At 38.4% G+C, this 26,429-nt stretch overlaps 5 protein-coding genes across 10 annotated transcripts in view; 1 reads left to right on the top strand and 4 right to left on the bottom strand.

Annotated features, from left to right (window-relative positions):
• The window catches only part of LOC121946700 (synaptotagmin-2-like), a 79,551-nt gene extending 78,112 nt beyond the window's left edge, over positions 1–1,439 (bottom strand). For 2 of the 3 annotated variants that reach the window (XM_042491388.2, XM_042491394.2), the window contains exons 1-2: positions 1,260–1,400; positions 1,101–1,164 (exon numbers count right to left, since the gene is read on the bottom strand). The gene's annotated coding sequence lies outside the window, so the exon portion shown is untranslated. Of the gene's footprint in view, positions 1–1,100; positions 1,165–1,259 lie in introns of all 3 variants that reach the window. The other variant, XM_042491389.2, reaches the window with a different exon arrangement.
• Positions 1,440–3,604: 2,165 nt separating this feature from the next.
• Positions 3,605–7,071, bottom strand: oard1 (O-acyl-ADP-ribose deacylase 1). Of its 3 annotated transcripts, none has more exons than XM_042491651.2 (6): positions 6,876–7,071; positions 6,730–6,794; positions 6,418–6,583; positions 5,034–5,092; positions 4,823–4,935; positions 3,605–3,900 (listed from the first exon to the last, which is right to left on the bottom strand). In XM_042491651.2, exons 2-6 carry the CDS (start codon positions 6,772–6,774, stop codon positions 3,744–3,746), a joined length of 540 nt encoding a protein of 179 aa, XP_042347585.1. In that variant the 5' UTR covers positions 6,775–6,794; positions 6,876–7,071; the 3' UTR covers positions 3,605–3,743. The 3 variants fall into 3 exon arrangements, with proteins under 3 accessions (XP_042347585.1, XP_042347586.1, XP_042347584.1); XM_042491652.2 differs by having other exon boundaries at positions 6,730–6,759; positions 6,876–7,070; XM_042491650.2 differs by having other exon boundaries at positions 6,730–7,071.
• A 561-nt stretch (positions 7,072–7,632) lies between these two features.
• Positions 7,633–10,238, bottom strand: guca1b (guanylate cyclase activator 1B). The gene is made up of 4 exons (XM_042491653.2): positions 9,811–10,238; positions 8,579–8,728; positions 8,332–8,446; positions 7,633–8,100 (listed from the first exon to the last, which is right to left on the bottom strand). The coding sequence occupies exons 1-4, from the start codon at positions 10,012–10,014 to the stop codon at positions 7,976–7,978; spliced, it is 594 nt and encodes a 197-aa protein (XP_042347587.1). The 5' UTR covers positions 10,015–10,238; the 3' UTR covers positions 7,633–7,975.
• A 2,239-nt stretch (positions 10,239–12,477) lies between these two features.
• Positions 12,478–18,906, bottom strand: LOC121946908 (serine/threonine-protein phosphatase 4 regulatory subunit 2-A-like). Of its 2 annotated transcripts, XM_042491732.2 has the most exons (9): positions 18,755–18,905; positions 17,594–17,675; positions 17,262–17,432; positions 16,555–16,648; positions 16,367–16,404; positions 15,336–15,410; positions 14,970–15,119; positions 14,461–14,750; positions 12,478–13,700 (listed from the first exon to the last, which is right to left on the bottom strand). In XM_042491732.2, the coding sequence occupies exons 1-9, from the start codon at positions 18,786–18,788 to the stop codon at positions 13,396–13,398; spliced, it is 1,239 nt and encodes a 412-aa protein (XP_042347666.2). In that variant the 5' UTR covers positions 18,789–18,905; the 3' UTR covers positions 12,478–13,395. The 2 variants fall into 2 exon arrangements, with proteins under 2 accessions (XP_042347666.2, XP_042347667.2); XM_042491733.2 differs by lacking the exon at positions 15,336–15,410 and having other exon boundaries at positions 18,755–18,906.
• Positions 18,907–18,943: 37 nt separating this feature from the next.
• Positions 18,944–25,256, top strand: LOC121947431 (eukaryotic translation initiation factor 4E type 3-like). The gene is made up of 7 exons (XM_042492492.2): positions 18,944–19,441; positions 20,588–20,660; positions 22,571–22,665; positions 22,752–22,812; positions 22,895–22,961; positions 23,092–23,247; positions 23,335–25,256. The coding sequence occupies exons 1-7, from the start codon at positions 19,281–19,283 to the stop codon at positions 23,376–23,378; spliced, it is 657 nt and encodes a 218-aa protein (XP_042348426.2). The 5' UTR covers positions 18,944–19,280; the 3' UTR covers positions 23,379–25,256.
• Positions 25,257–26,429: the final 1,173 nt, after the last annotated feature.

The raw sequence follows: 26,429 nt of genomic DNA, 5'->3' as shown, positions 1-26,429 counted from the left end.
AGGTTTTACTTCTGAGTGAAAACATCAGTACATACTGTTCTCTTCATCCTGTCTGACGACGCTTTGCAGCGTGCCCACACAAAACACACTAAGTCCATCCATTATTGCCTCCCATGCTGCAGCAGGCCAGTGCTCACTGACATTTCCTACAGAGAAAACACACACTGCCCACTGCTGGACGGTATCATATCTTCATTCACAAATGATGAAGGTCAGACTTCCAAAAAAAAAGACAGTGGGATGTAATAAATTAACAGCGAACGTGCTTAAAAAAAAGCTGATAATGAATGCATGCTGACAAAAACAAATGTGTTGTTAGTATGAATCATCTTTCGCTGTAAACAAACAAAGCTTCACTTTCTTGTTTGAGCTCATTTTACAACAATAATTAGACATATCTTTAGTGTATAAACACGCCATTGAAGGTACACAGACACTAATTTTTCCGCTTATTTGGTACACTGTGGTCACAAAGCCCAGCTCACCCAATCAGAGAGCTCACTTTTGCTGCAGGCTCAGACTGAAGGAAGTCCCAGAACACCGGATAAACAAAACAAAAACTCATCACCAGGCTATCAGAGCCAATTCAATCTGTTATCTAAGCAACCCAAAATGATACCCAGAATACATAATGAGAGCATGCACTACAAAACGTGCTGCAGCAGCCTCACTGGCACACTGAGATTATCAGTGTATAAGGGGCAAAACTTTACTCATCCCATCCATGGAGGACAATATGGTGGGGGTTGTTTTAGAAAGATTGTAGTTAGTTGAATCACACTGGCTGGATGCTGAGGCAGCTCTGCTCAGGGATGTAATGGGATACTGCAGCACTAGAGAACCGTGTGCACAGAAACTTGCCTAGAAGCATCAGGGAGTCCCGCACTAACCTTCCCCCTCCCTCTCTCTCTTCCTCTGTCTCCCCCTCTGCTGCTCTGTCAAGTCTTTATAATGCAAAACAAAACATTAAAGTATTATGTATATATTTGAATGTAATTACATATGAAAGAGGGCACATAAGCCACTGACAAAATAGACAAAAACAACTTCAGAAGTAAAAAAACCCAGCATGCCTGTAGTAGCAGAACATAGCTGCTTACCTTTTGTGCAGGGTGCTCTCCTCTGGACGCTGAGCTCTTCCCCTTCTCCACAGGCTCCGAGACACTTTGAGATAGAGAGAGAAATAATCAATCTTCTCTTACTTTCTCTTATTTCCCAGTTTCAGAATGAACAAGTCTAACACAGCCCTCTAGACACACCTTTACTCTGTCCTTCTGTAAACTCTGCCACATGTACACACACAGACACCCATTCAAATGCACCCCAAGACTGGAGTACACAAATTGATAAAGATCTGCTCAGGGGAGGGATAAAAAACTACACACACTCACACACTGCAGTTTTTTTCTCTCCCTTCCTCTTGCCCACTCGCTCTGCTGCTTTTTTTTCCTTGCTGTCTTTGCCTGCACTGCCTCCTGATTGGCTAAGCTGCTCTTCAATAACATAAGCTCTCTTCTTTAATTGGAAGGGGGCCAGTTGTGTGGTGCACCAGAAACCCTCCCGCCCAGCTCATCTCTTGCTTTTTTTTTATACTCTCCCCCCTAAGTGCCTGTGGAGAAGAATGCTGAGCTCTGCAATTTCATACGCATCGAGCGAAGGGAAAAAAAAAGGGAATGGAGGACAGAGGGAGGGGAGGGGGGTGGGAGAGAAAAAGAGTGGGAATGGGGGAGAGAGCATCGGTGGCGAATCAGTGGACCGCAGTGGGACAAGATGAAGAGGCTGCATAGGGAACAAAAGAAGAACGGGGGCTGTGGTGTAAGGACAGATTTGGATGCATACCAGCCTCAGCATGCTGAGGTGAGACAGCAGGTCAGATGGAGGGAGATTTCCCTGCACTCACTGCAGCGCGGCTAGGTGGCTCTGCTGCAGTGTGCAGTCTAATTGCCAGGCAAGAAGGGGGATGGGAAGAGAGGAGGAGGAGGAGGATGAAGAGGAGGAGGAGGAGGAGGAGGCTGCAGGGGGGGTGGTTGCAGTTCTGCCGAAGTACAGTCTTCCAGCCAACCATAGATATATGGGGGGAAACGGGCAGGCAGCCGCACTGTACAACGGTTAATGCCTTTTTCCTCATGAATTATTGAAGGCGCCCCAAAGGAGAGAGGGAGGGTCACAGACGGCAAACTCCTCAGCCTGTTCAGACACTCTCACTGCCACTGAGGTTTATGATAATTACTCGCACCTGAAGTCGTCAAATTATTAAATGGAGCCCCCTTCAGTTAAGATTATTTAATCCAGCTAATATAATAGACTGCTTTTAAATGGAGATGGTGCACTCTCTGCTTCCCACTTCACTTTGTGCTAAAGGGATAGTTCAGATTCTTTTTGATGTGGGGTACTTATCCACAGACAGGAGATTAGATGTCAGTCTGCACGCCCCCAGTTTGGAAAGCAGACTGAAGTCCGGCATGGAAGCTAAGCAATCTAGTGCTGAGAGGAGGACAAAATGTATTTTAGGCACCTAAAAAAAAACAGTTTAAGTGTATGCAGTATTGAGAATATTCACTGCTTTACCTCAATGTCAGTGATTTCTAATGATAAGATGAACCCGTTTCTATCACTCTCTTCAAAGTCAGACTCCATAGAGAGAAAAAGTAATTTAACATTGCTGAACACATTAGCCGTTGGTCTCCTGCCTCCATCTGTTAGTTTGTGTTATTGTGTTACTTTGGATTCACCAAAGTCATACGATAACACAAACTAACCAACTGATTGAAAAATCTCCTATGTTCAGCGAGCTAAAATAATTCTTTTTCTCAAAGGAGTCTGGTGGCTTTGAAAAGAGCAAAGATGTGGAAGTGAAGCCAGCTTCTGCGTTGAAAATACTTGAAATATAGCATGCAATTAAACTGACAGTGATTTTTTCTGTGAGTGGGACTTTTTTAGGTTGCTAAAATGCATGTTGTTGCTGCACCCCATCCACAGCAGTACATTGCTAAGCCTCCGTGTTCAACTCCAACTGGCTTCTTCAAACTGGGGGCATGCAGACTGTCATCTATTGCATGTAATACACCGACTATGGAAAAGTACATGCAATTACATACAATCCCACTTCAGAAAATCCAAAATATCCCTTTAAAAGGCTCTCCCCTCCTGGTGCAAACAGATGTGAGGGATTGACTTTACGGTGTCAGGTTCCCTGCCGCTCTTTCTTTGACTACCTCCAATGTGTCCCAGCTGCTTTAAAAGGACAATGCCCCAGAAGATCAATAATGGATCACACAATAGCTCAACCATCTGCAGAGGCTACAATGAGAACTCTAGAAGTTATATGGTCACCACAGAGAGGTGCAAATACACTGTTTGCTCAATCAACAGCGTAATTGCCTGGTAAATGGGATGCCTGATGTTTTCGGCTCACTGTCCTGGTGTAAAGTACCACGTGACAAAAAGGCGCAGGTGATCAAATCCTAGCATCCAACTGGATTTAGTGACAAATCAAAATGAGCCTGTTTCATAAACAAGCATATCGCCAAATATTTGAAAACTGGCAATTGCAGACTGTAGATACAAATATCTACTTGCAGAAGTTCATGACAGTTTGGTTGAGTTTGATATGCAAAAAAGGACATTTATTTTCAAATAATCTACAGTTTTCCCCCCAATGAAAAAGATAACCATTGAGGTCATATCCTGTGGGTATATAATACAGAAAAATCCATTAACTTATAGTTACAATAAACAAACTTTTACATCATTCTTCTGCGCTTGTTTTCCTTCATAACTGTCGTCTCTGCTCTCTCAGGGAGGCTGTAGACTGTGATGGAGATGTTTGTGTGTTTGAAGACTTGTTCCAGGATTTCCGACACTCTGCTCCACTGCAGCCGATCCAGCCCACAACCGATACTGTCAGAAAGAGAGAGAAAACCAGCGGCGCCATTAGGTCAGAGGCTTCAGCAGACGAGTGTCTCATCTATAGCCCCAGTTCAAAATACATATAGGACAAATATATAAATTCCAATATTAAGAATAGGTATAATATTTTTAAAAAAGCCCCAAATTTAAATATCTGTTATCTGTTAATGTATCAAAGCCCTTAAAAAATAACATGATACTGCTGATCAAAATCACGCTTTAAACTATTTTTGTAACTTTAGTCAATTGTCATCAGTGATCCTAATTGATAACTAATATTTTTAGCAGCATAATTCCTAATTAATCTAGAAGGTTTAAAAAAAACACACACACATTTTTTAAGGGTAAATAAGATATCAGAATGCATAAACTGAATAATAATAAAGCTTGTTCATCAAAGGCTCCTGGATCGGCACAGATCCAGGCTAAGCCCCAGTGTCCTCAAATTCTAGAAACACCCGTGAGAAAAACATACTAGTTGATTGTACCAACACAAATCTTGTATTTCTTTCTTGAACCTGGTTTGATTAAATCTCACTGAATAATGCATTTGTTAAAGAGCAGATGATGACAAGGAGGAAAAAGTACTTAGGGATGTAAACCTTGCAGCATGGTTACTATATGAGCTCAAATTAGGAGAATGAAAAAATGCCCATGATTATATTATGCATTTAAGATTTATGCATAAAGTGTCTTGTCTGAGAAGTTGTTCTATGTGACTTTTTTTCTTTTTTTCTTGTCATTGTTGTTGTTGTATTGTTTAGTACACTTTTGCTACAGTGTGTGCTTTGGTTGATGAGGCACATATCTAAATGTTTGCTATAAAGTGTATGTATACATGTGTATATATATAAGATTTTTTAAATAAACATATTGTTTTAAATCTCACTAGATGACTGGAAATAATACAAACCGAGGCATTGATATTCTTGTTACTGCGTTCTCTTCACAGTGTGTCTTCATTTCCTCCAGGCTCTGTGTCAGGCTGTCATAGGTTGGTTTTTGGCTGGCCTTTTTCTTTGTAATCTGCAAAATATTAACAGAGAGCAACAAAAATAACATAATACTGATGTTATAATGAAAATTTGCACAGAGAACAATTATAATAATGGGTAGATTTTTACCAGATAGTAGACAAAACGTCTGTCTCTTTTCAGTACTGCACACTGTCCTGTCAGCTTTTCTGTTTGGAGATTTTTTTTTAAAAAAAAGAGATAATATCCACATCAAAATATGACACAATTCAAACTCCAAGCGAATTTCATGCATTTCAGCAAAAGAAATCCAACCCACTGATTTTTACTTTAAATTTTAGTGGTGATACTTAAGTTCCAAGGAGACCAGAAATGTCAGGATGGATTTTGGATAAATGTGTACAAAATGATGCAAAAGATAACACAAATGTTTTTTTTTTTTTTATGTGATGGGATGCTGAAGCCATAAAATCCACCAACTTCTGTAGGCGTATCTTTTGATACATAACATATGGGTCAATCTTTAACTATGGTCAATTTTGGTCTGGAAACCTTTAAAAGTCTCATATTTAGTGACATGTTTTGATGTCTTTAACAATAATTAAAGTGATGGAAATGACTGTTGTGGTATGTTTTAAAAAACACTCAAGATACGTAAGCCTGTTAATGTCTGTTTTAGTGTTAACATAAGATATACACAATACACATTATAAAATCTTGTTGTTTTTTCTTATTATTTGTATATTCAAAAGAAATATGAGCTGCCAATAAGCATATTCTTGATTTAACAAAAATTTGCTTTTATTTCCATCCTCTCCATGAAGCTAACTGTCCTGCAGCCATGTGCTGTTCTGTCACATCACTCTTGCTGTGCTCCAGTACACAAATTCTAGAAAAAAACTTCCCTCAGTTTACATTTTGTAAAGTCATGTGGACATGAGAGTAACCCCACAGGTATTTTATGATGACTATTTTTAATAGTTTTATTATCTATCTACATCTTTTTTTTGTAATCTTAAGATTTACCCTACACCATTTCAGTCTATTTTCTCCTTTTAATATTTTTAACAGTTGAGTTTGCACCATGTTTTTTTACTTTTGAACCTTGTTTATTTACTATTGCACCTTGTTGCTTTGCAATTACTGCACCTTGTCTTTTACTTTTTATTTTGTTCCTTTGTTTGCTTGCTCTCTTGTACACACCTTGCTGCGGTAACAATGCAAACTTTCCCATTGTAGCACCAATAAAGGATTATCTTATCTTATCTAATGTAATATCTGGATGCTATTTATTCCTTATTATGTGCATGCCTCTTGTAAAATCATTAATAAGGACCAATATAAGTCACTACAAACAAACAGTGTAGAGTAAGATGATTTTTCAAACAAGCTAGGATATTAAAAAAAATTTTTTTAGACTGCTGCTAAAAACAAATCCAGGCATCTCTGTACTGAACAAATGTTCAAAAAACACCCCAGAATAATTAATTTTATCTGCTGCTTTTAATTTTCTAAATAAAAAGGGCTGACTCACTCTGTTCCTTTAACTCCTCTATCCCTCCAAACTTCTTCTTGAACATGACTGCTATGCCTGCCCCCATGCGGCAGTCCTCACTGATGCAGTGGGCCAGAGCCTCGTCCTCCGGGCAGGTGAAAAGGTTCCCGGTGACATAATTAAGGCTCCAGCTGTCTTCTGCAGGCTGGTCGGGCGGGGGCAGCACCGCACCGTGTGATGGAGCACAATGACAACAAGAAACAAACAGTGACGGAGGGAAGGGCAGCTAACAGAATTCCCCTTTTTAACTCTATCAAAACCAGAAAAAAACCCTCCAGGTGTTAACTTTACCTTAATTTTGTCAATGTCGACTGGTGTCTCCTGTTCAGACGACATTGACACCAGTAAGCAGAGCACTTAAACGGTGAGTGGATTCGGTGTTTAACGTTTTGAACACACATTAAAACAACTGCTACAAGACTCGTTAGCTAGCTTACCATGCGGCGGTGAAGTTTCTTGTATAACTAACGAACAGTTCACAACAGAAGGCCGTTTAATGCTAAATTAAGGGACTTTGAGGATGCTAGTTGGCAGCTCAGGTAGACCGGTCACTTTGCTGAGAAGGAGCACGAGCAGCAGGGGAACCGCCGAAGCACCCGCCGGGACGGCTCAGGCCATCCTCTCGCGAGAAAACGTGATTTTATGTTCGCGAGAGTTCGCACCTCCTTAATATATCCTGTACAAAAATCAACATCAAAAAACACATTTTGACTCCCTTTTTGCACAAAACGTTGTCATGAAAATAGGTGTATAGATAAATAGATTAACATATATGTGTGTGTGTGTGTGTATACGTATATATATATATATATATATACACACACACACACACACACACACACACACACTACTCCTCAGACATGAAACACTTACGTTTGTTTGTCGGGAATTCTGAATGGAGTTTTTTTCTAGCTTATATTTTATTTTTGTTGTCTTTTTTTATTTGCCATGTTAATAAAATCTAATAACTAACTAACTAAAATATTTAAAGAATACCTGAAACCTACCACCCAAATTTTTTTTTTAATTTAAAACCGCATAATTGTCTTTACCAAGGGACTAAGGGACTTTATTTATCAGAGGAGGAAGGTGGCCCTCACAAAAGATACAAATATATTTTTTTGAGCCTCCCTGAGTGACTTGGGGAAAATGCATGACCATGTATTCAGTCCTAAATAAATGAAAACACCTCTCTTATGGAGCTAATTATGTTTATTTAATCACTTTTATGCTCATTTTACACAGAAAAAAAACAAAAAATACAGTAGCACCTTATGTCTGCAGCGTCTATCAAATACAGACATAAAAACAGACCTACAAGGCTGTAGCTGCCAATAATTTATGTCAAAACTACTGCTTTGTAAGTGTTAAACCTGAACCACATTGAATAGCATTGTACAGCATACAGAACACTGTCACGATGACTGGTGTTGTTTTGTTTTTTATATACACAGACACTGCAAAACAAAATCACAACATGACTGGTCACACATGAAGGATGTGTGCCCGTGACAGATTGACAGTCCATCTTCCAGCCTCAGAAGTCAGAGCTGCGTCTTCGCTCATTGATCCAGTCCCCGGGGTTGACGTCCATATGCAGCATCTTCATCACCCACTTGTCCCTCCGTGCTCCGTCAATGAACTCATCCAGCGAGAGCTCTCCTAAGTGACGAGTCGTTATTTTACCATACATTTCTCCATCCCTGAATTCATCATTTTGATTAGGAGACGACCTTTGTACGGATGAGTCACACCTTCCCTTTTTAACATGCACAAGCAACAGGCACACTTTCACACTGGCTTCCCACAAAGTCATTACAGCAGCCTGACATGGACCTTTTGAATCATTCATGAAGCATTTTAAGCTGTCAGAAAACTGTGACAAACACTCACCATCTCCATTTTCATCAACCAGCTCAAATATCCGGTCGACCACTTGGTCTGGGGTCAGCAGATTGCATTCTTCATCCAGCTCTCCGTGGCAGGCTTTCTTCAGTCGATAAATAGACTGAGAGTGACAGCAAAGTAAGTTAACAACGACTCTCCCACTGACGACATCTCTTCACAGACCACTGATTCATCTGGCAATATTCTTTGAAAGCTTTACAAATCAATATTTGCAGATAATCATAAATATTACCTCCACAATTTCAAGAAGCTCTGTTTTATCAATGCATCCGCTTCCATCTTTATCGTACATTTTGAATGTCCATTTAAGCTTATGTTCCAGTTTACCCCTCAGGACTAAATTCAACGCTGCAACGTACTCCAGAAAATCTATGGTGTTATCCTGTGTACACGAAGAGAGAGTAAAAATGTTAAGAAGGAAAATGTTTCTTCACTTTGACAGAAAAAAAGATTAAATATAAATAGACTTCTTAGTCTTCTTATTAGATTCAACAATAAAAGATGTAGATGTAGAAGTGCAACTGAGGACTATTTTCAGTATCGATTTACCTGCTGATTATTTTCTCAACTAATTGTTTAGACTACAACCTGCCTGAAAACATTGAAAAATTACCCATTATAATTTTCAATTTCCAGGACAAAGGTGGACATATTAAAATTGAATTAATAATTGATTATTATCTATTATCAGAACAAACTCTGCAGAGTGTTTGCCTGTTTTATCTGATATTCAGATAAGATATTCAGTTTACTTTCACAGTAAATATTTACATTTCAGAAGCTGGGACCTGTTCATTTATTGTCTTTTTGCATCAATTTCAACATTGTTACTAGATCATTTTCTGATAATAAACTAATAGTTTGGGATTAAAATATATTTACTAAATAACAGGCATTAACAGCGTTTTTTTACAAATACTTCCAATAAATACATCTTCCAAATAACGGCATTGGCGTCAGAATCTGCAGAGGCCTTAATGATATGATTTTATCACAATACTTTAGTCACAATACAATATTATTGGCATTTAAACATTTTTCAATGTGCTCAGTATTGCTATAAAATAGATAACAATTTGTTATCCTTTTTTAAAACCTTTTTTTGTCCCCAAAGCAAAAATTTGTCAACATCTGTTTTACCCAATGAGTTAAAGTTTTAAAGATTACGTTTCTCATTTTTATTGCAGCAAAATATATCTAATGTACTGACAAAGCAATTGATGTTATTATTCTACTAGGCTGCCAAAAGTTTGATTTGTATTTGCAATATTTATGTTTTATATAACTAAAAAATCAATACTTGGCATCTGTGTGTCGATACGATATTGCCAGACAAAATCTTGCAATATGATGCTGTACCTATTTTTCCACACCCCTTTAACTGTGGCAAGTGTAGTGTCAACACTAAAATAAGACAAAATGATTATGTGTAAGGCTTATACTTCTACACAAGTTAGTACTTACGCCATTCTTGTCAAAGGCTCGAAACATGTTTTCAATGTAATCTGCAGCCTCCTTGTTGTCAGTAACACCGAAAAACCCCTTGAACTCATGCATGAACAGAGTTCCGCTCGGGCACTCCACGACAAATTTTTTGTACCATTCCTGCAGCTCCGCCACATCAATTTCCTTGTCTGGGTCACAGTCCTCGCTTAGGCGCTGACCCATCGTGGAAATTCTCTCTTCAACTCACTAAAGAATGAAATTATTTCTCATATTACAGAAAACGTATTGATTTGTGGAACTCTCTACATTACAGAGTCCATATATTGGTCCTTGGTTATCGAGCAATTACTGCAACAAACTTTGTGCAAATCAGCAAAAATCAAATTGATCAAAATGACATGAAAGTCCATACAGGCTGAATAGTTATTGGGTTCTCTATTGTGGTAAATCCGCTCTGAGAGTCGGGATGAGACACAGGCTGTTATGGATCACATGATGAAGGATTAGATATGGACACTTGTCAAAATCAATTAGTTCACAAACAGATCTGGAGAGGATTTTCTTGTAGTCCTCCTACCTCTCCCAGAAAGTACATCTGTACGTTTGCTTTGTTGAAACACAGGGAGGGTCTAATGCCATTAGTTGCATTATGGGAAATGTAGGATTCAGCATTTCTAGAGGAGCTAAACCATTTTAGCCAATAAAAATCAGAACATCTCACACACAGCTGCTTAGATTTTGACAATTTTTCATTGTGCCTCTTCAGAGTCCCAAATGTAATGCAAGTAGAATGCTAAATCGCTGATGCACTCCTTTAAATAATCTTTCCTGGTAGTGGAAGTTCCTGACCAGTCTGATGATTCACACAGTTTTTTGGTTATCCCCGACAGCTCTGACCTTCATAAGCCATGTTATTTACTCCTACCACGATTACTGTTTACATGTCTGCTTCAGTCTCACAGAAGCCGATAATAAATGTGTTGCAGCTGAATTCATTAATGCTGGACATTACAGCATAGGCGTCAAGGAAAATATATTCAGGGAATGGGTGGAAACATCTAGCAAGTTTTTGGCCTTGTTTGAGTATTGGGCAGTGGAGCAGTTTTTGGAAATGTGGAAATGTTCTTTTAATAGAACAGTAGTGTCACTGTTAGTGGTCAACCGTAGCCATTGTTTACAGGCTTGGCCCAATACCTTCCTCTGCTGATGACAGGGATAGTGATAATCATAGCTTAGAAATGTCAAGGCCAGTGTCAAGGTGTCACAGTGTGTTATCCTCACGATTAAAATGATTCACTCGCTTCTCTTATACAAGAGATCATTTAAATCCCACCCACATTTACCTTCATCCAGTCATCTTACATAATTTATATTCCTGCAGGGCAGGTCTAGTTTAGACCCACTGGTTCTTTACCCATGACTGGCTTGCATTGATTGACAGGACTGAGTCCACTGTAACTCAGGTGTCATCTCGATATTGCTGTACTGTTTCAGCTCAGTAATTCTACAGTCTACAGCAGTGATAATCAACTTGGAGGCAGATAGTCAGCCCACTGAGTCACACTGGGAATTTCTTTTTTTTTTTTGTACTTTGAATGTAAATAAAGTGACATGGTGCATAAAATAGCTTGAGGTCTGGGTTGATTATTTATACAAGTATTCATTTTTCTTTCTTTAATAACTGGCCTCCTGCCATTTTGCAAAAGTGCCCCTGAGGAAAGAAAGTTGAGTATAACTGGTCCATGCTAGCGGCTGTGTGAGGCTGTGCTTGAGCTACATGCTTACATCAATAATGGTAGAATGATGATGCTTAGCACATCTAAATTTACCATGTTGACCAACCAAGTTGGTTTAGCATGCTGACATGCAAACGTTTGCTAATTAGCACCAAACATTAAGTTCAGTTGAAGCTGATGGGAATGCCATACATTTTGCAGGCATTTGGTCATAAACCTGAGAATAACACTAAACACAATTTTGACCAGATGATGACACTAGATGAGAATTCTCGAGGTTAGTTGTTACAATTCATCCTCTGGGGAACATTAATGTAACATTAATATAACTTTAAAGGTTAGATGGCTCATTATCAGGGTTGGAAAGTAGCGCCTGCCTGCTAGATTTGCTTCACTCACCAGTCAAAAAAACAACTGTCATGAACTTAGCGTTCAACATGATTCAGACCAAATGCAAGAATACAATGTTGGCAGTGTACATTTCTGCAAACCACAAATGTTACATTTGTACATCTCTTACATATCATATCAACATTTCTAAAGTGACTAAGTTCTGATTACATGAACGTGTGTTGATTTTGTCATCGGGAGATGGAGGGAATGGTGGACGGTGTGAGATCTGGGGGAGACAGCTGCCAAGCTGCAGACAACTGTTTGAGACCAACAACAAAACTATTTGTTTGTCGCGAGAAATTGGCGGCATTTTTGGTTATGACGCCAAAACCAGGTATTTTTTATACAAAACATGATCTTTTCCCAACCACGACCAAGTGGTTTTGTATCTAAACATAACGACACGGTAACTTCAGCATTTTAGAGATTAAAATTGTCAACATACCTTCTACAGTTTAACATACAGATCTTACATATCTGTGGTTTGCAGAAACGTACAATGCCATAGTGTATTCTGGCAACAGGGTTGTAAGAGGAACTTTTGTGGGAAGCATACTTCACTTTCAATTTGACCATTTATTGCTTTCCATGAATACTATGATACAAGCTCAAGCATTCAACTTCCAGCGATAATCAGTTTTACGAAGGCAGTGGACATGTATTACAAGTCTACAAAAACTGATTTACAGATGCGTACTGTAAAAATCCAAGCTATCAAAAGGGACATTTGTACAACAAAGGTTTGACATACAGAAATTGTAAAAGTACCTTGTGTTCTGGTGACAGATTTCAATGCAGAAATGGCTTCAAACCAATATTCAAACTGGTTTCTATCAGCAATACTATGTGTTTCTATTGGCTTCAAAGAAAGCAAAACTGTGACGTTTTCCACATCGTTCAAGGGGTAAATGCAAACAAGTGCAATATAATGTTATTAAGAAATACATTTTATGTTATGTGCTTCATTACAAACATGAGAGGATGTCTGTGAAGTGTTGCTTCACATTCTTAGCACTTGTCCTCGTTCAGCTCAAGAGACACACATTCATCAGAGATATAGGCTGGAAACCCCCCCCCCAAAAAAATAAAATGTCAAACTGTGAAATGTCAATCATCTGTTTGGAAATGCATGCCAAATGCCATAAAAATGATGAAATTGCTAAATAACTCAGTTATCAAGGTTAAATTATAATGCTCCGATATAAAAACCAGGGAGAAAAGATTAGAAAACGTTTTAGTCAACAGTGAAAAAGCAAAGTCTCTATAATCTTTAAATCATTTCCTTCCAGTTTAAAGACCAGCAGATGTGTGGACTTGAGTACTTGAAACTGAAGAGGACAAAAAGATCCTTCAGTGAGGAATCTTGAGGTTCACATCGCTCCTGGTCCTGAGAGGTCCACAGTGCTACAGATATACCCTTGGTGTGGTATCATACAGTGTAAAAAAAAAGTTAGTTGGCAGGCTGGGCTTTCAGTTAGGCATGTTCCTCTGGCTCTGTTGCAGTCTTAGTGCTGTTTGAATTGTCAGCGTCGCCCTCTGTTGACAAGTCAGGTGAACTACTGGAAGAGGGCACCTGCTTGTCGCTGGCTGGGCCCTCTCCGTCACTGTTGCTGCTGCTGCTGCTCTCTGCATTTTCCTGCTCAAAGTTTTCACTCTTCTCTGAAGGCACAGGCTGCTCAGGTTGATGCACAGAGCCGTCCTTCTCCAGACTCTTGACTTCCTCCTTCTCAGACGAATCTTCTTCCTTCTCAGAAAGTTCTGTCTTTGTGCTGCTGGGCTCTGAGGACCATAACAGACAAAATTAGGGCTGCAACTCATGATTATCTTTATTATCAATTTATCTATTCATTATTTCTCAAAGAACAGATTAGTTGTTTGTATATAAAATAAAACTGAAAAATGTCCATTAGGAATTCCCAAAGCCTGAGGTGACTTCTTCGTGTGTTTTGTTTTGTCTGACCAACAGTTCAAAACTAAAATATATTAAGTTGACTGTCATAAAAGACCAAAAAACAAATACTTTCTGTAAGGATGGCACCAGTGTTTTGCCACCAGTGTGGATTTGAAATCAGAGGTAACTACTAGAAAGTTACAGAATGATATAAAAACCTAAAACAAACAATAAATAATTAAGCCATCCTTTAAAAACTACCAAAAAGAACTGCAGGTTGATTTTCCACTAATCGTTGCAACTCTATTCATTTTATCATCACATTCTAAATAATGAACAGTCTGAGCTGTTACCCAAATAAATTCAAGGCTATCCTTATTTCTATGCTTTTGAAACTCAATGAATTAACTGAAATGTTTATGTGATGAAATGAAAAAATGCCATATACCAGTTTAAGGGAAATAAACACAACATTGACCATTACTGGTAGTCCAACATTAAACTTGGAGATGCCTGACGTAATTTAAGAGTTTGAGATCAACTTAAAAGTCAAAATAAAAGCATTGAAGCTTAAAAAAAGACATTTTTGGTCACTATTTCAAGCATAAAGTGTGAGTGGAACACAAGACATTGCAGGGCAACACATACCGTGATCCTCTGAAATAGCAGGTTTGTCACAAGATGTTCCACTTTTGTCATCTTGACCACAAGATTCCTCTGAAGACTCGGGTGTCTCTGATGAGCTCTCTGACCCTTTACAACAAGATGACTCCTTCTCTTCATTCTCAGTTTCATCCTCTTCCCTCTCGTCAAACTTGAGCCTTTTGACCTCGTGCTTTTCAGCATCAGAGCCCTCCTCCTCCTCCTCTTCCTCCTCGGGGTGTTTGTTCTTTATCCCGCTGTTTGGTGTAATTTCATCCTCTGATGGAGAGGAATCACTGCAGCAAGAACAAACACATCAAATTACATATTTAAAATTAGAGCAATGAGAAGCTCATATACTGTACATTCCTTTTAAAGATGAGGTATCTGCTCATGGAGGAAACGCTCATCAGTGCCCTTTATTTTAAATAAAAAACAGTTAGTAGACTTACTCAGTGTACTGCACACTCACTCACAGTGCCACACGCAGTACGTATCATACTTATTCCAATTACCCAGTATGGTGCTCCTCCACCTCCTCTGTGGCTGGCTCTGGCTCTTTACTGACTGTACAGTCAGGGAGCCCGTTGGTAGAAAGTGAAGCCGACAATGACAGCTTTGGTCTGGTGAGTGGTTTTGGTGTGTCTGGTCCATTTACGTTGCGACTGCAAAAAAAAGAAAATGAGCATTTCTTACACAAGTAAAATCACATAATGACAAATCAGCAGAACTACACACCAAAATTGACGGGTAAGATATAACTGCCCTTACTGTAACCTTGGTTTTTTTTTTTTATTTTTAACTTTAATATAATTCAGCTTTCCACTTGCTGGTGTACTAGATTTGTGGAAGTCAGTCACTGACAAGTATGTGGCTCCCACCTGTCTGAATATAGAGAAGAGTTACCAGGAAACATCACTCCATTCATTCTGTTTACACTGGATGCCCCATTTTTCCTTCGAAAGAAGTAGAAAGGCACAAGAACAACTGGCTGTTAATTGTAACTTTGTAAGTGTGACTGAATAAGCAAATGCAAGGGAGCTGTCAATGTGCAGCAGAAGCAGCTTCAAGGGGCAGCTCAACCCAAAAACAAAAATACGATTTTTTCCTCTTACCTGTAGTGATAGTTATCGGTCCAGACTGTTTTGGTGTGAGTCCAAGTATTGGAGATATCAGTCTTAGAGATGTCTGCCTTCTCATGAATGTAACGGAACAAGATGTCACTCTGCGTGTGGAGTCTAATGCGCCACAAAAATGCATTTAAACTGAACAGCAATGTCTCTTTCCAGAAATCATGACCAAATTACTCAAGATAATCCACATACCTTGTTGTGAGCAGTTTCATGAGAGAACATTTTACTTTCTGCTAAACTACACCTGCCACCAACCATATCACTGCACAAAAGAAAGCTTGCATCTGCTAATGGTCAAGAAGTTTGAGGTCATGACAGCGCAAGATTTGACCATTAAAGGCGCCCCCTTCTGCTGATCTTTAACATTAGCTATCTCAGTGGTGCCAGGTGAGCTTCCCTGTGTGTGGTGATATGCTTAGCAGGCGTAGCTGGGCAGAAAGAAAATAGTTCCTACATAAACTGCCCACAAAAAGGTCTGTGGATTATCTTGAGAAACTGGGTCATGATTTATGGAAAGAGACATTACTGTTCAGTTTTTCAATTTTATATTTTTTGGCTCTTTGAGCCCTTTAAGTTGAGTGCCACCCAAAGGCACCATATTAGAAAGAAAGCAGACATCTCTACAGCCAATGTCTCCAACACTGCAACTCACACCAAAACAATCTGCAGGTAAAAGGAAAAATATGTATTTTGGGATTTTGGGGTGAACTGCCCCTTTAACAGAAATACTGCATCCAGCAGAGCACGGGGAACAAAAGCTTAACAGCATATGTACTTACTCTGATGTGGGGTATATACAACTGACCACCATCACATTCTACAAATCAGAAAAAAATATTATAAATTAGAATTTAATTTAAAGCCATGGAACAAAATATTCATAACAATAAATATTGTTCATTTTGAGTGGAAACACTTAACATCACAGTTCCTGGACTTTTACACAGTAGTGCAGTGTAGTCCTCACCTTCTCTAAACCCATAAGAAACTTGTCTGTTCCTGAATAGTTGCGCTTGGGGTCTGTAAGCAGTTCACACAGACGCTGAATGGTGAATGGGATTCTGGAAAAAGTTAACAACAGATATATTTCGGATTAGACATGCATGGCCACATTACAGTCAACCAGCATCAACACCTGCCAAACCTAGCAGCACTAGAGCTGAATAAAAAAAACACTTGGATTAATCTGGGTGGATCCGGTAAACCTTAGTCACAGCTGGTCCCAAGTTCTGATATGAATGATTAATCTGGATTTATTATTATTTATTATATAGGGAAAGCATTTTTAACACTAAGTTTAGATCTGACTGATGCACCACTGATGCAAACAAAAGTTCAGAATGCATTTCCAAATAGTTTTGCAATTGATGTGGAGGAAGTTGCACAACTCTGGCAGATAAAGATAAATACATTACAACACACAATGAGCCAAATCTGATTTCATCTGATTGATTTTGATTTGAATGCCTTCATATTTTACTGTTTTTTTATTTAATACATATCTACATGTCTCTCGTTCTTTGTGGTTACGTTTTTCTATTGATAACATGAAAAAACATGAATAATGTATAAAAAGGCATTTATGGAAACATTTCAGTGGACTGCTTCATTATTTTGTTTTGTACATGGTGTTGTTTGCAGTTTGTAAAGAGTCTTATCATCAGTTTTACTCACCCGTTGTAGCCATCCACTATTTTTAAGATCCTCGTCTTCATCTCTTCGAAGGGAACATACTCTACATTGGGATTATGTGGTGCTCTCTGTTCTGGCGTTGAAGCGTGGAAATCATCCATGACTTTTTCCAACTTAAACACAAAGTATGTTTTGAACTGTGACCACGAGATCCTGGAAGACATTGGAAATGCAATTCTTCATGTCATACACACAAAAGACCGAAAAGTCTTGAAACACATTTTTGTAAAAAGACTGACACTCTGTTGTGTGTGAAGATTCGTTAAAGTTTTAATGCCTTTAATATTTTGTGTGAGCCATTGTGGAATACTCACATTGGCTGCCCCGTCTTGGCAACATGACACAAAAATTGTTCTAGTTCAGGACAGATCTCTTTCTTGCCTTTCTTCTCAAAATCTGTAAATGCCCACATGGAAAACAGAAAAATTACAGCACACGTCTGACCCAAACCAGACAAAACAATGGTTATACCTGCATTTACCTTTACCTAAAATGGAAAGTATGCAAAACACGTGCACACCATTTTGAGATTGAACATGCCCCAGATTTTTTTTAAGCACTGGAGAGGGAGTGATGTTTTTTGATTAATGGCTTAGGGGAGGGACGTTCAACTTAAAATAGTTGTATTTTGTATGTATTTTAATACCCTCAAAACCCCAGAACCCACAACTGGGTTTTAAAGGCATGTTTTCTTTAAAAATCCCCAAAATCACACTGTTCATATCATAGCCATAAACTGTGAAATAATGTTATTTATGATAAAGGAAGGGTCAAGCATTTTGACCCAATCACTAAGGAAAGCTCAAGTGTGTGTGTGTGTGTGTGTGTGTGTGTGTGTGTATGTATATATAATTATAATTATAATTATATTGTCACATCTCAGCTAACCCCCTAATATGATAAATTAAGTACTGCCACTTATAGAATAATGTATTCTGTCAATTCTGGATTCCAATTATTTTCAAATAATCATTGCTCTGTTCACATTACTGTGAACAGGGCAATGTTTACACGATAGTAAAATGTCAATAATTAGCTGCATATAGTGAAAATATAAAAATTCAAAATATTACACACCACATCATAAAATTGTCAAACGCCAATTTCGGTCAACTAGCTGGAAAGTTCTTGTAAAAGTTACTAAGTTAGCATGTTTATTGTGATGCTACCCTGCTAGCTGTTTACACAGCCCCCAAGTATCGAAACGGGAATAAATGAGTCAAAATTACACAATGTTACAAATGCATTTCTTGCTGAGGACATCACTGAACTAGCTAGGCCAAGCGGGGACAGTTCAGACTGTCCCTCGGTGCCTCTTCTAAACGCTAATCGTTGTTAGTAAGCTAAGTTATAGTAACGCACGTAACGTAGTTAGCAAACATTACAGATTTTTCTTTCTGGGTGTGCAAAAACAAGCTTCAAAATCATTCCCTTATAATGTATCAAATATTTGAATAACTGTAAAAGAAAATTACCTTGAAACGCCTGCAACAACGCGTCGATGTCCATAGCTGTGTCCAGTCACTGGCAGGAAATACTAGCTAGTTAGCAGTTAGCATGTAGCAACCCAACAAAGCTGGTGGCAGTGAGGACTGCGCATGTGTGAAATGACGTATGCACATTTGCGGAAGATGTGTTCCTGTCTCGAGATCAACAAAGCGCTTGAATGCCCCCTCAGCGACGGAATAAGCAGCCATTGCTGAAATATTACTTGTTCTTGTAGCGCAAATAAGTAAATGTGAAGTTAAAGAATGCGCAGACTTCAGTGACAGAAACTTCTGGATCGCTCTGGTGCGCTGTAGGTGCCGCAAGCAGTCAGCGGGCGTCATCGTTTCTCTGTTGTTGTGACGGCGCAAACCGGCGAGGCGACCAATGAGTCAGCAGCTGATCGGGGTTAATTTTACCTAACCAAACCGTATATATATAACGATAACAACTCTGGTGTTAGCATCCGCACGAGAGACCTACTAGATTATACAGGAAGCCTTTTCAGAGGTAACAATGGCAGTTCCAGTAGCTGCATTACAAATGAGCACATCATCCAGCCCGGTTCTGCTGGAGCACAACATTCACATCAGCGACAGAGATTTGGGAAGGATTTCAAGTGACAATAACAACGACATTCTGCCTTTGCATTCACCGTGGACTTTCTGGCTTGACAGGTAAGATATTGCTTAGTTATTCCCCCCCTCTGTCGCTATATCAGTAATATTTAGCCGGTGTCAAGTGGGTGAACTCTTTGTAGCTGACCTTTTAATGAGAACAAAGAAGGGAGATCTCTGTGGCCTGCTATAACAACCCAGATTACATTATAGGTGTGTATATAAGCGACATAGGGATTGTCTGAATTACTCAATAACAGAAAAATAACATTACAAGAAACACTGCCTGTTAATGGTTTTGATGCAGCTTTTCTGCCAACTTGTTTTCTCTCTGACCTACATACGCAAGATCTCTACTTGGAGGGATCTTAAAATAAAAAAAGCGTTATAACTGGTTAAACATTTAAAAAAAAAAAAAAAAAAAAACTCCAGTCAGTTTCAGGTCATCCTTAGTTTTTTTCTTTTCTTTGCAATAACATTTTATTAATTTTACATTAACAAACAAAGAACCAGACAGCACAGATCTTGCCAAATTACAAAATAATGATAATGCACATGGGTTACATAAACACACATTTGAATATCAAATAAATTCTTGTTTGTATTAGAGTCATGTCAAAGGAAGAGGTTTAACAGACTTATTTGTGAAGACGAGGTGTAGGGGCCCTTTCTGCCACAGATTGACAAAATCACTGGGAAGATAATCAAGAAGTGGTTGCCATATATAATTTATTTGTATTTTTTCTGAGAACGGTTTAAAAACTTGTGCCACTCCTCATGTGTCTTTGAGCATTATTTTTCTGTCTGATTAAATGTATTCAGTTCAAATTTGCCATTACTTTAAGAAAAAAAATCTGAATTTAAAAGTAATTATGAGGCAATCACAACAGAGTTGAACACAGGTGACAGTGAGTTACACAAGCCTCTTCATCCACAGTGCAAATCCAAGGGTACTGTGTTCAAATGGGGTCAGTGTTGTTTACTGTTTACTGGCTTATTTGTCATCTGATCACCCCACCCCCCACCCCTCCAACCTGTCTGCACAGAGGGCAGCTTACTGAAATATGTCTGAGTAATGCAACACTGACAGAAATTTATTTAAAACATGTCAAGTTAGAGAGTCTGGGGTCTTTGCAACATGTATTTTTTGTAGAAGTCAATAAAAGAAATGTAATTTGAGCAAATGTATTTGTCTGTTTTGGTCAGATCTCTACCAGGAACAACAGCAGCTGAATGTGAGTCAAATCTGAAGAAAATCTACACCGTGGAGACCGTCCAGGTAAGATGCTTTACAATCTTTATACAAGAGCAAAACTCCAGCGCGCATAGCGGTGGTATGTTCTGCATTAGTAGATGATATGATGACACATTTCAGTAGCAAGGTTCCTTCTGTATTTATTTTGTACATTCAAATCAAGATAATGTGCTGATGTCTTTCCCCACTGCTCTTAAAGTTTCTCTTTCACCCAAATGTGCCGAAACTACATCTTAACTTAAAGGTCTTATTTGTAGGATTTAGTGGTATGTAGCAGTAAGGATGCAGAACTGAAACTTTTCCCAGAGTGCCAAGTATGTAGGGGAAAAACAGTGGTTGATGTGAATAAGCAAATGGCTCTTTCTACAGTTTGATTTGTCTGTTCTGGACTACTGTAGAAGAACATGGCGGCCTCTGTAGAGGAGGACTCGCTCTTTATGTAGATATAAACAGCGCATTCTAAGGAAACTAAAACATGCTGATTCTTATTTCAGGTGATTATGCCCCACAAATTTGACCTTTAAGACACATATCAAGATAAACTGAATACTTTTTCCCCACTGATGTCTTTGTACTTGAAGTAAACTGTGCTGCCTACGGGATTTAGTAGCAGCAGTTACATTAGTAACATACCTGAACTCAATGATACAGGTCAGACCACATCATCAGCCTGAGGTTCAATAGCATTACACATTTTTTCCAATGCTCTTTACTGGCAGCACAGATGTGTGTCATTATGTCCTGTAACTTACTAACAAAAGAGTTTGGAGAGTCAGTGACGATATGTGAAAACCAGTTTGCTGACTTGGAAACACCTGCTTATTAACATCCTAAAGCTACAATTGGTAACTTCCATTTAAATAACTTTTTGTCGTATTTGCTGAAACTGTTCCTATATTATGGATGAAGTACATGAGAGATAGTCTTTGAACAAACTATGTCCCATCCTCCTCTTCCTACTGTTTCTAATGGCATTCGCTAGAATCTACAGCAGCACACTAAAAACAACCATTCAGAGCTGAGGAGTCTCTAATGCAGCTGTCAGTCATGTCAATCACTGCTCGTGAACCGGGTCAAACTGACAAACTTGCAGCGTTGATCAAATATGAATAACAATTCGGTTACTGCATTGCCTATTTCTCACCTCAAATGTTTTCTTCAGCATATGTTAGTATACTGTTTAGCTGTAAAATTAAAGAGTTTGTAACCTTACTGCCATGTTGAAAACTGTCAACTGAAGAACCAAACAGCTCACCACCCGGACCAACTTTCTCATTTTACAGCTACAACAGTACACTAAATTATATTTTTGACAACATTTAAGGTGAGAAATATGCAATGCAGTTACAGAACCCTGATTCACTGCCTAATTTGACAGTTTTATCCAGAGTTCATGAGCAGTGATTGACGTGATTGACAACTACGTAAGAGACTCCTCAGCTCTGATTCGTTGTGCGTTCATGTTCATTTCGGCCATTAGAAGCACTAAAAAGCATAGAGAAGGCAGAGGGATGTGATTTTCTTTCACCAATTATCTTTCTCATTTACTGCTGTGTGAACATAGTGACAGTTTCTGCAAATATAGATTAAAAAATTAAACAAAACTTGACAAAGCACAGCTTTATTCTGTATAATTACTGATAACTGACCTATTTAGCATGGCAGGTTATTTTTAATGTGTCACTGTGATTGTGGTAAAGAGCTTAAGTACCAATTTATGAAACACTTACCACATCTGTGCAGGATAAGGATCCATAAATGTGGTTTTTGTGTGTGGTTAAGAGCAATGAGGAAAAGACCTTTGGCAACATTTTTTTTTTTTTAACATCATGACAAAAGTGAAATATTAACAAGGCCGACTGTGTGCACTCACTGTGCCAGTAAATGGTTCAATAAATAACCGATTTCCTCTCTTCACCTTGGCACTGGAGTAGAACTTTTGGAGGGTTTACAACAACATACCTGGTGTCTCCAGTCTGCCACTGAGATGCAGCTATCATCTGATGAGAGGAGAGAGAAAGCCACTCTGGTAAGATTGAGTTTAAGATAAACGCATGAGTGCGTTCCTCGTATTTGAAGGTGTTTGTGTAATATTGCTTGCTGGTTTGCACACAGGGAAGAAGAAAGCAATGCTAAAGGTGGCGTTTGGAAGATGAAAGTCCCCAAAGAATGCACTGTGAGTGGTCTAATCAACATATTTATGTACTATTTTCTGAATAATTATAAACTATTTAACTAATTTGTCTTCATATTTACAGTCTGCTGTGTGGAAGGAGCTGCTATTGGCTACTATTGGAGAGCAGTTCAGTGATTATTGTGCCTCAGGTACATTTCTTGAATGAGTTATGTGAAATTGCAGTCGCTGTGGGTCTAGGGAATGAATAATTACATTGAATGAACACAATGCTGCAAGTCTGACTTGCATTAATCTCAGTCTCTGCTTTTGTTCTTGCAGACGATGAAGTAGTCGGGGTCAGCGTCAGTGTGAGAGACAGAGAGGATGTGTTTCAGGTTTGGAATGGGAACGCTTCTTGTGCTAACGAGTCGAAAATCTTAGGGAGGATCAATGAGCTTCTTCCTCAGATTCCTTTCAAAGCAGTGTTTTACAAACGTAAGTATTTTCCCGCAATATTAACAATTCCTTAATGGCTTTAACACAGTAAAAAGGGAGTAATTGCTCTTTTTATTTATATTACAGCACATGAGGAGCACCACGCTTTTGAAGGAGGTCGAAGACATTAGGGCATTTTGCACATCAGAACCCTCGGGACATGCTTTTTTTTTGCTTATAAACATGTTTTGGATAATATTTAGGCACATTTTGAGGCAAGTTAGTTGCTTAATATATCATCTTACTTACCTCAAAATCTTGCCAATGTACTTAAATTCGAAACCGATGGAATTTCCCATCTTCTGAGCGCTACTGTCATTTAGAATAACATCCAAAATACTTTTATTTTACTCGAAAGCAAAAACTCTTTTTCAGTTTGATTTTATTTGTGGCAGTGTTTGTGTGTTTTTTATACCGCAAAATTTTGCAAATCCTTAACCAAAACAGTAGATCATGTACATGTACATGTCCAGTTTTTTTAGATGTATCATAGCATATTATGTGCCGTTTCCTGAGCACAAAGCTAGGTCTTTGGATTACATCTCATTTTTTGGATCTAATTAAAGGCCTAGTTCCACAAAGCAAACCTTTATCTTAACAATGCATTACAAATGCTTTTCTAGTTAGCTCTTTTCTCTGTTTTTGTATGTTCCAGCCAAAATAATGTTGCCTAACATGAATATTTAGTATGCTGTAATGCTAATATACAAGCAAAAAATTGCACATTCTTTTTTATTTTCTTTTTTAGGATACGAGCGGATTGTAAAAAGGAATATGTTCTTGTTACAATAAAATGACCTCAGTACACAAATCACCACAAGTAGATGCTGAGAAATATATGCAATCATTTCTATTCTGTAGAATTTGCAGCAGATTTGCAGTGTTGTGGTTCTTATTTTGTTCAAGCATCTGCCCCAAATCAAGCACTTTGTTTCTTACTGTGTGTTGAGTGTCCGGGATAAGATGGAGTTTTGATAACTGAGACCAAATCCACTTTGGTTTTATGTTACCTTTTATGATAAATTGTCCGGGTTTTTTTTAATGGATTTCTTTTTTTCCTCCTTTACTTGTAACTGAGATGTGTAGATGGTAATGTTTTAATTATGTTTGTCTATGTATTCTGTGTTAAATTTGACTTCGTAAAAGCCTTCCCTTTGTAAATAATATTGGCCTGAGGAAAAAAACAAAACAAACACATGACGTGCATTAATGTGTCACAGAGAGGGACACCAGAAAACTGCTTTAAATCTCACTTTCCTTGAGGGACTGCTCGGGGTCTACTTTAGTCTATTTGTACAAATCGTGGGAGTTTGAAGTGAAGCAATCACTGCAGCAGGGTCAAATCAGTATGAAACAAGTTAATGAGATTACTACTGCTGCACAAAAACGCATTTCAGTGTCTCTGAGATCCATATAGATGTATTTTCTGTCGCAGTTGGAAAGACTGTATTTGTAGTGTTAAAAATCATGATCAGATTATGGAAATGTTAAAAAAAGTTGAACATCTCAACAAAGGCACCTTTCCCCCGTGTTTGTGTTTGAGGGAGTAGAATTAACTATTCTAGGCTACATAGAGCATTTTGGGTCATTTCTAAACAGCAATGGCTTATGGACTGAAACCCACAGAAACTCACTGCTGCTATGATTTCCGAGTCAAATCAAATGTTTAAACATGTATTATGCTGGTGTCTTGGCTTGGATTCTCTGCTGAAGAATATTCACAAGAGGAGTTAGATTTCCAACCATCGACTTTGCCAATTTTGCTTTGTTTTCCCTTTATTCTTTTGTTGTTCATGTAATATAAGCACATACTAAGAGAATACTGTACCCTTGCACATATACAGTTGACCACTCACTTCAGGTCTCAGACTTTGTAACTGATTGTTGATCTTGGATGGTGCCTTGTGTTTACCAGCAGTTTAGAATGTCATCTGTGTTTAGCATGTATATAGTCATGTTTCTCTGTTAGTTTTACACGTGTTTGACAAATAAAGACGCATAAACTTCCACCTTTTTCTGTTTGGTATACTAAGTGTATGTGTGATATGACTACCAATATTACATTGAATACAAAACAGCACTGGAACTTTTAAACTAGACCTTTTCTAGAAATTATTGTTTTCTTGCTGTTCATGGCAGAAAATCTTTTAATGGCCTCTTGTTTGATTCTTCTTGTGTATGTGAATTTGGTTATTTTTAAATTCTACCAGGTAGATTTTCACATTGAATCAAATACAAGATAAGATTGTTGTGCGGCAGACAATAGACATGTTTTGATAAAAGAAAATCTTTTCACGGCCATGGGAACAACACTGACAGTGGATTTTTAAATAAAGCAATCTCCTGCCTCTGGTTTACCTCAGGAATAGGAAGCCACCATTTCATGATGACTAGAAGGAAAATGTTTCCCCCTTGTGGTTGCATTGATGCATAGACTTAAAAAAAAAGTTCATAATAAAGCTACATTTGGAGTGCCACGAGGATTTGTTCTCCAGGTGAAGACAGCCTTACTCTTACAATGATCAGTCTGCCTATATTTAATAAACATGTTCACAGTACTGAGCAGGATGCTCGCTAGTACTGACCTATATTCGTATTGCACAAACAAAGGATGAAATGTCTTTTTATAACTGAGACACTGTTTTATGAGTGATGCAAGGGAGAACTTGTTTTGTGTGCCTTTGCACTGGATCGGGGAGACTCAACATGTGCATCAAGGTACTGAGAAAAAGTTTTACTTTGATGGGTATTGTCAGAAAATAGAGAGGACAAGAAGTAAAAAATAAAATTTAAATGATGCATATCTCATCCTCTAGGAAGTTAATGTTACAGACTGTTCTTTATTTATCAGAGGAGGGGGTGTTTTTTTTTTGTTTTTTTTTTAAATCTTGACCCTCCCTGAAGCTACATATATTTTTCTTTGAGCCTCCCTGAGTGACAGCACGAAAATGCATGACCCTCCACCTGTGTTTACAGTTTCTGACTATGATAAATGGTGTGATTTTACTGATTTTTTAAAAAAGAAAACATGACTTTCAAAACTGCTGTTGGGTGTTGGGGTCAGATGGTGTTGAAAATAAAGTCCCTTCCCAGTGCTTAAAACAGACAAGCCTCATCCATTTTGCACTTCCCCTCCCCCAACACAAATAACAAACAATCCCTTCATTGTTCCTATTTCCCAT

This window comes from Plectropomus leopardus, chromosome 9 (assembly GCF_026936395.1).
Source record: "Plectropomus leopardus strain MGB_pleo_1.0 chromosome 9, ASM2693639v1, whole genome shotgun sequence".
NCBI lineage: Eukaryota > Metazoa > Chordata > Actinopteri > Perciformes > Serranidae > Plectropomus > Plectropomus leopardus.
The sequence above is the reverse complement of the archived record's forward strand: the minus strand, read 5'-3'. Positions and strand labels throughout refer to the sequence as shown.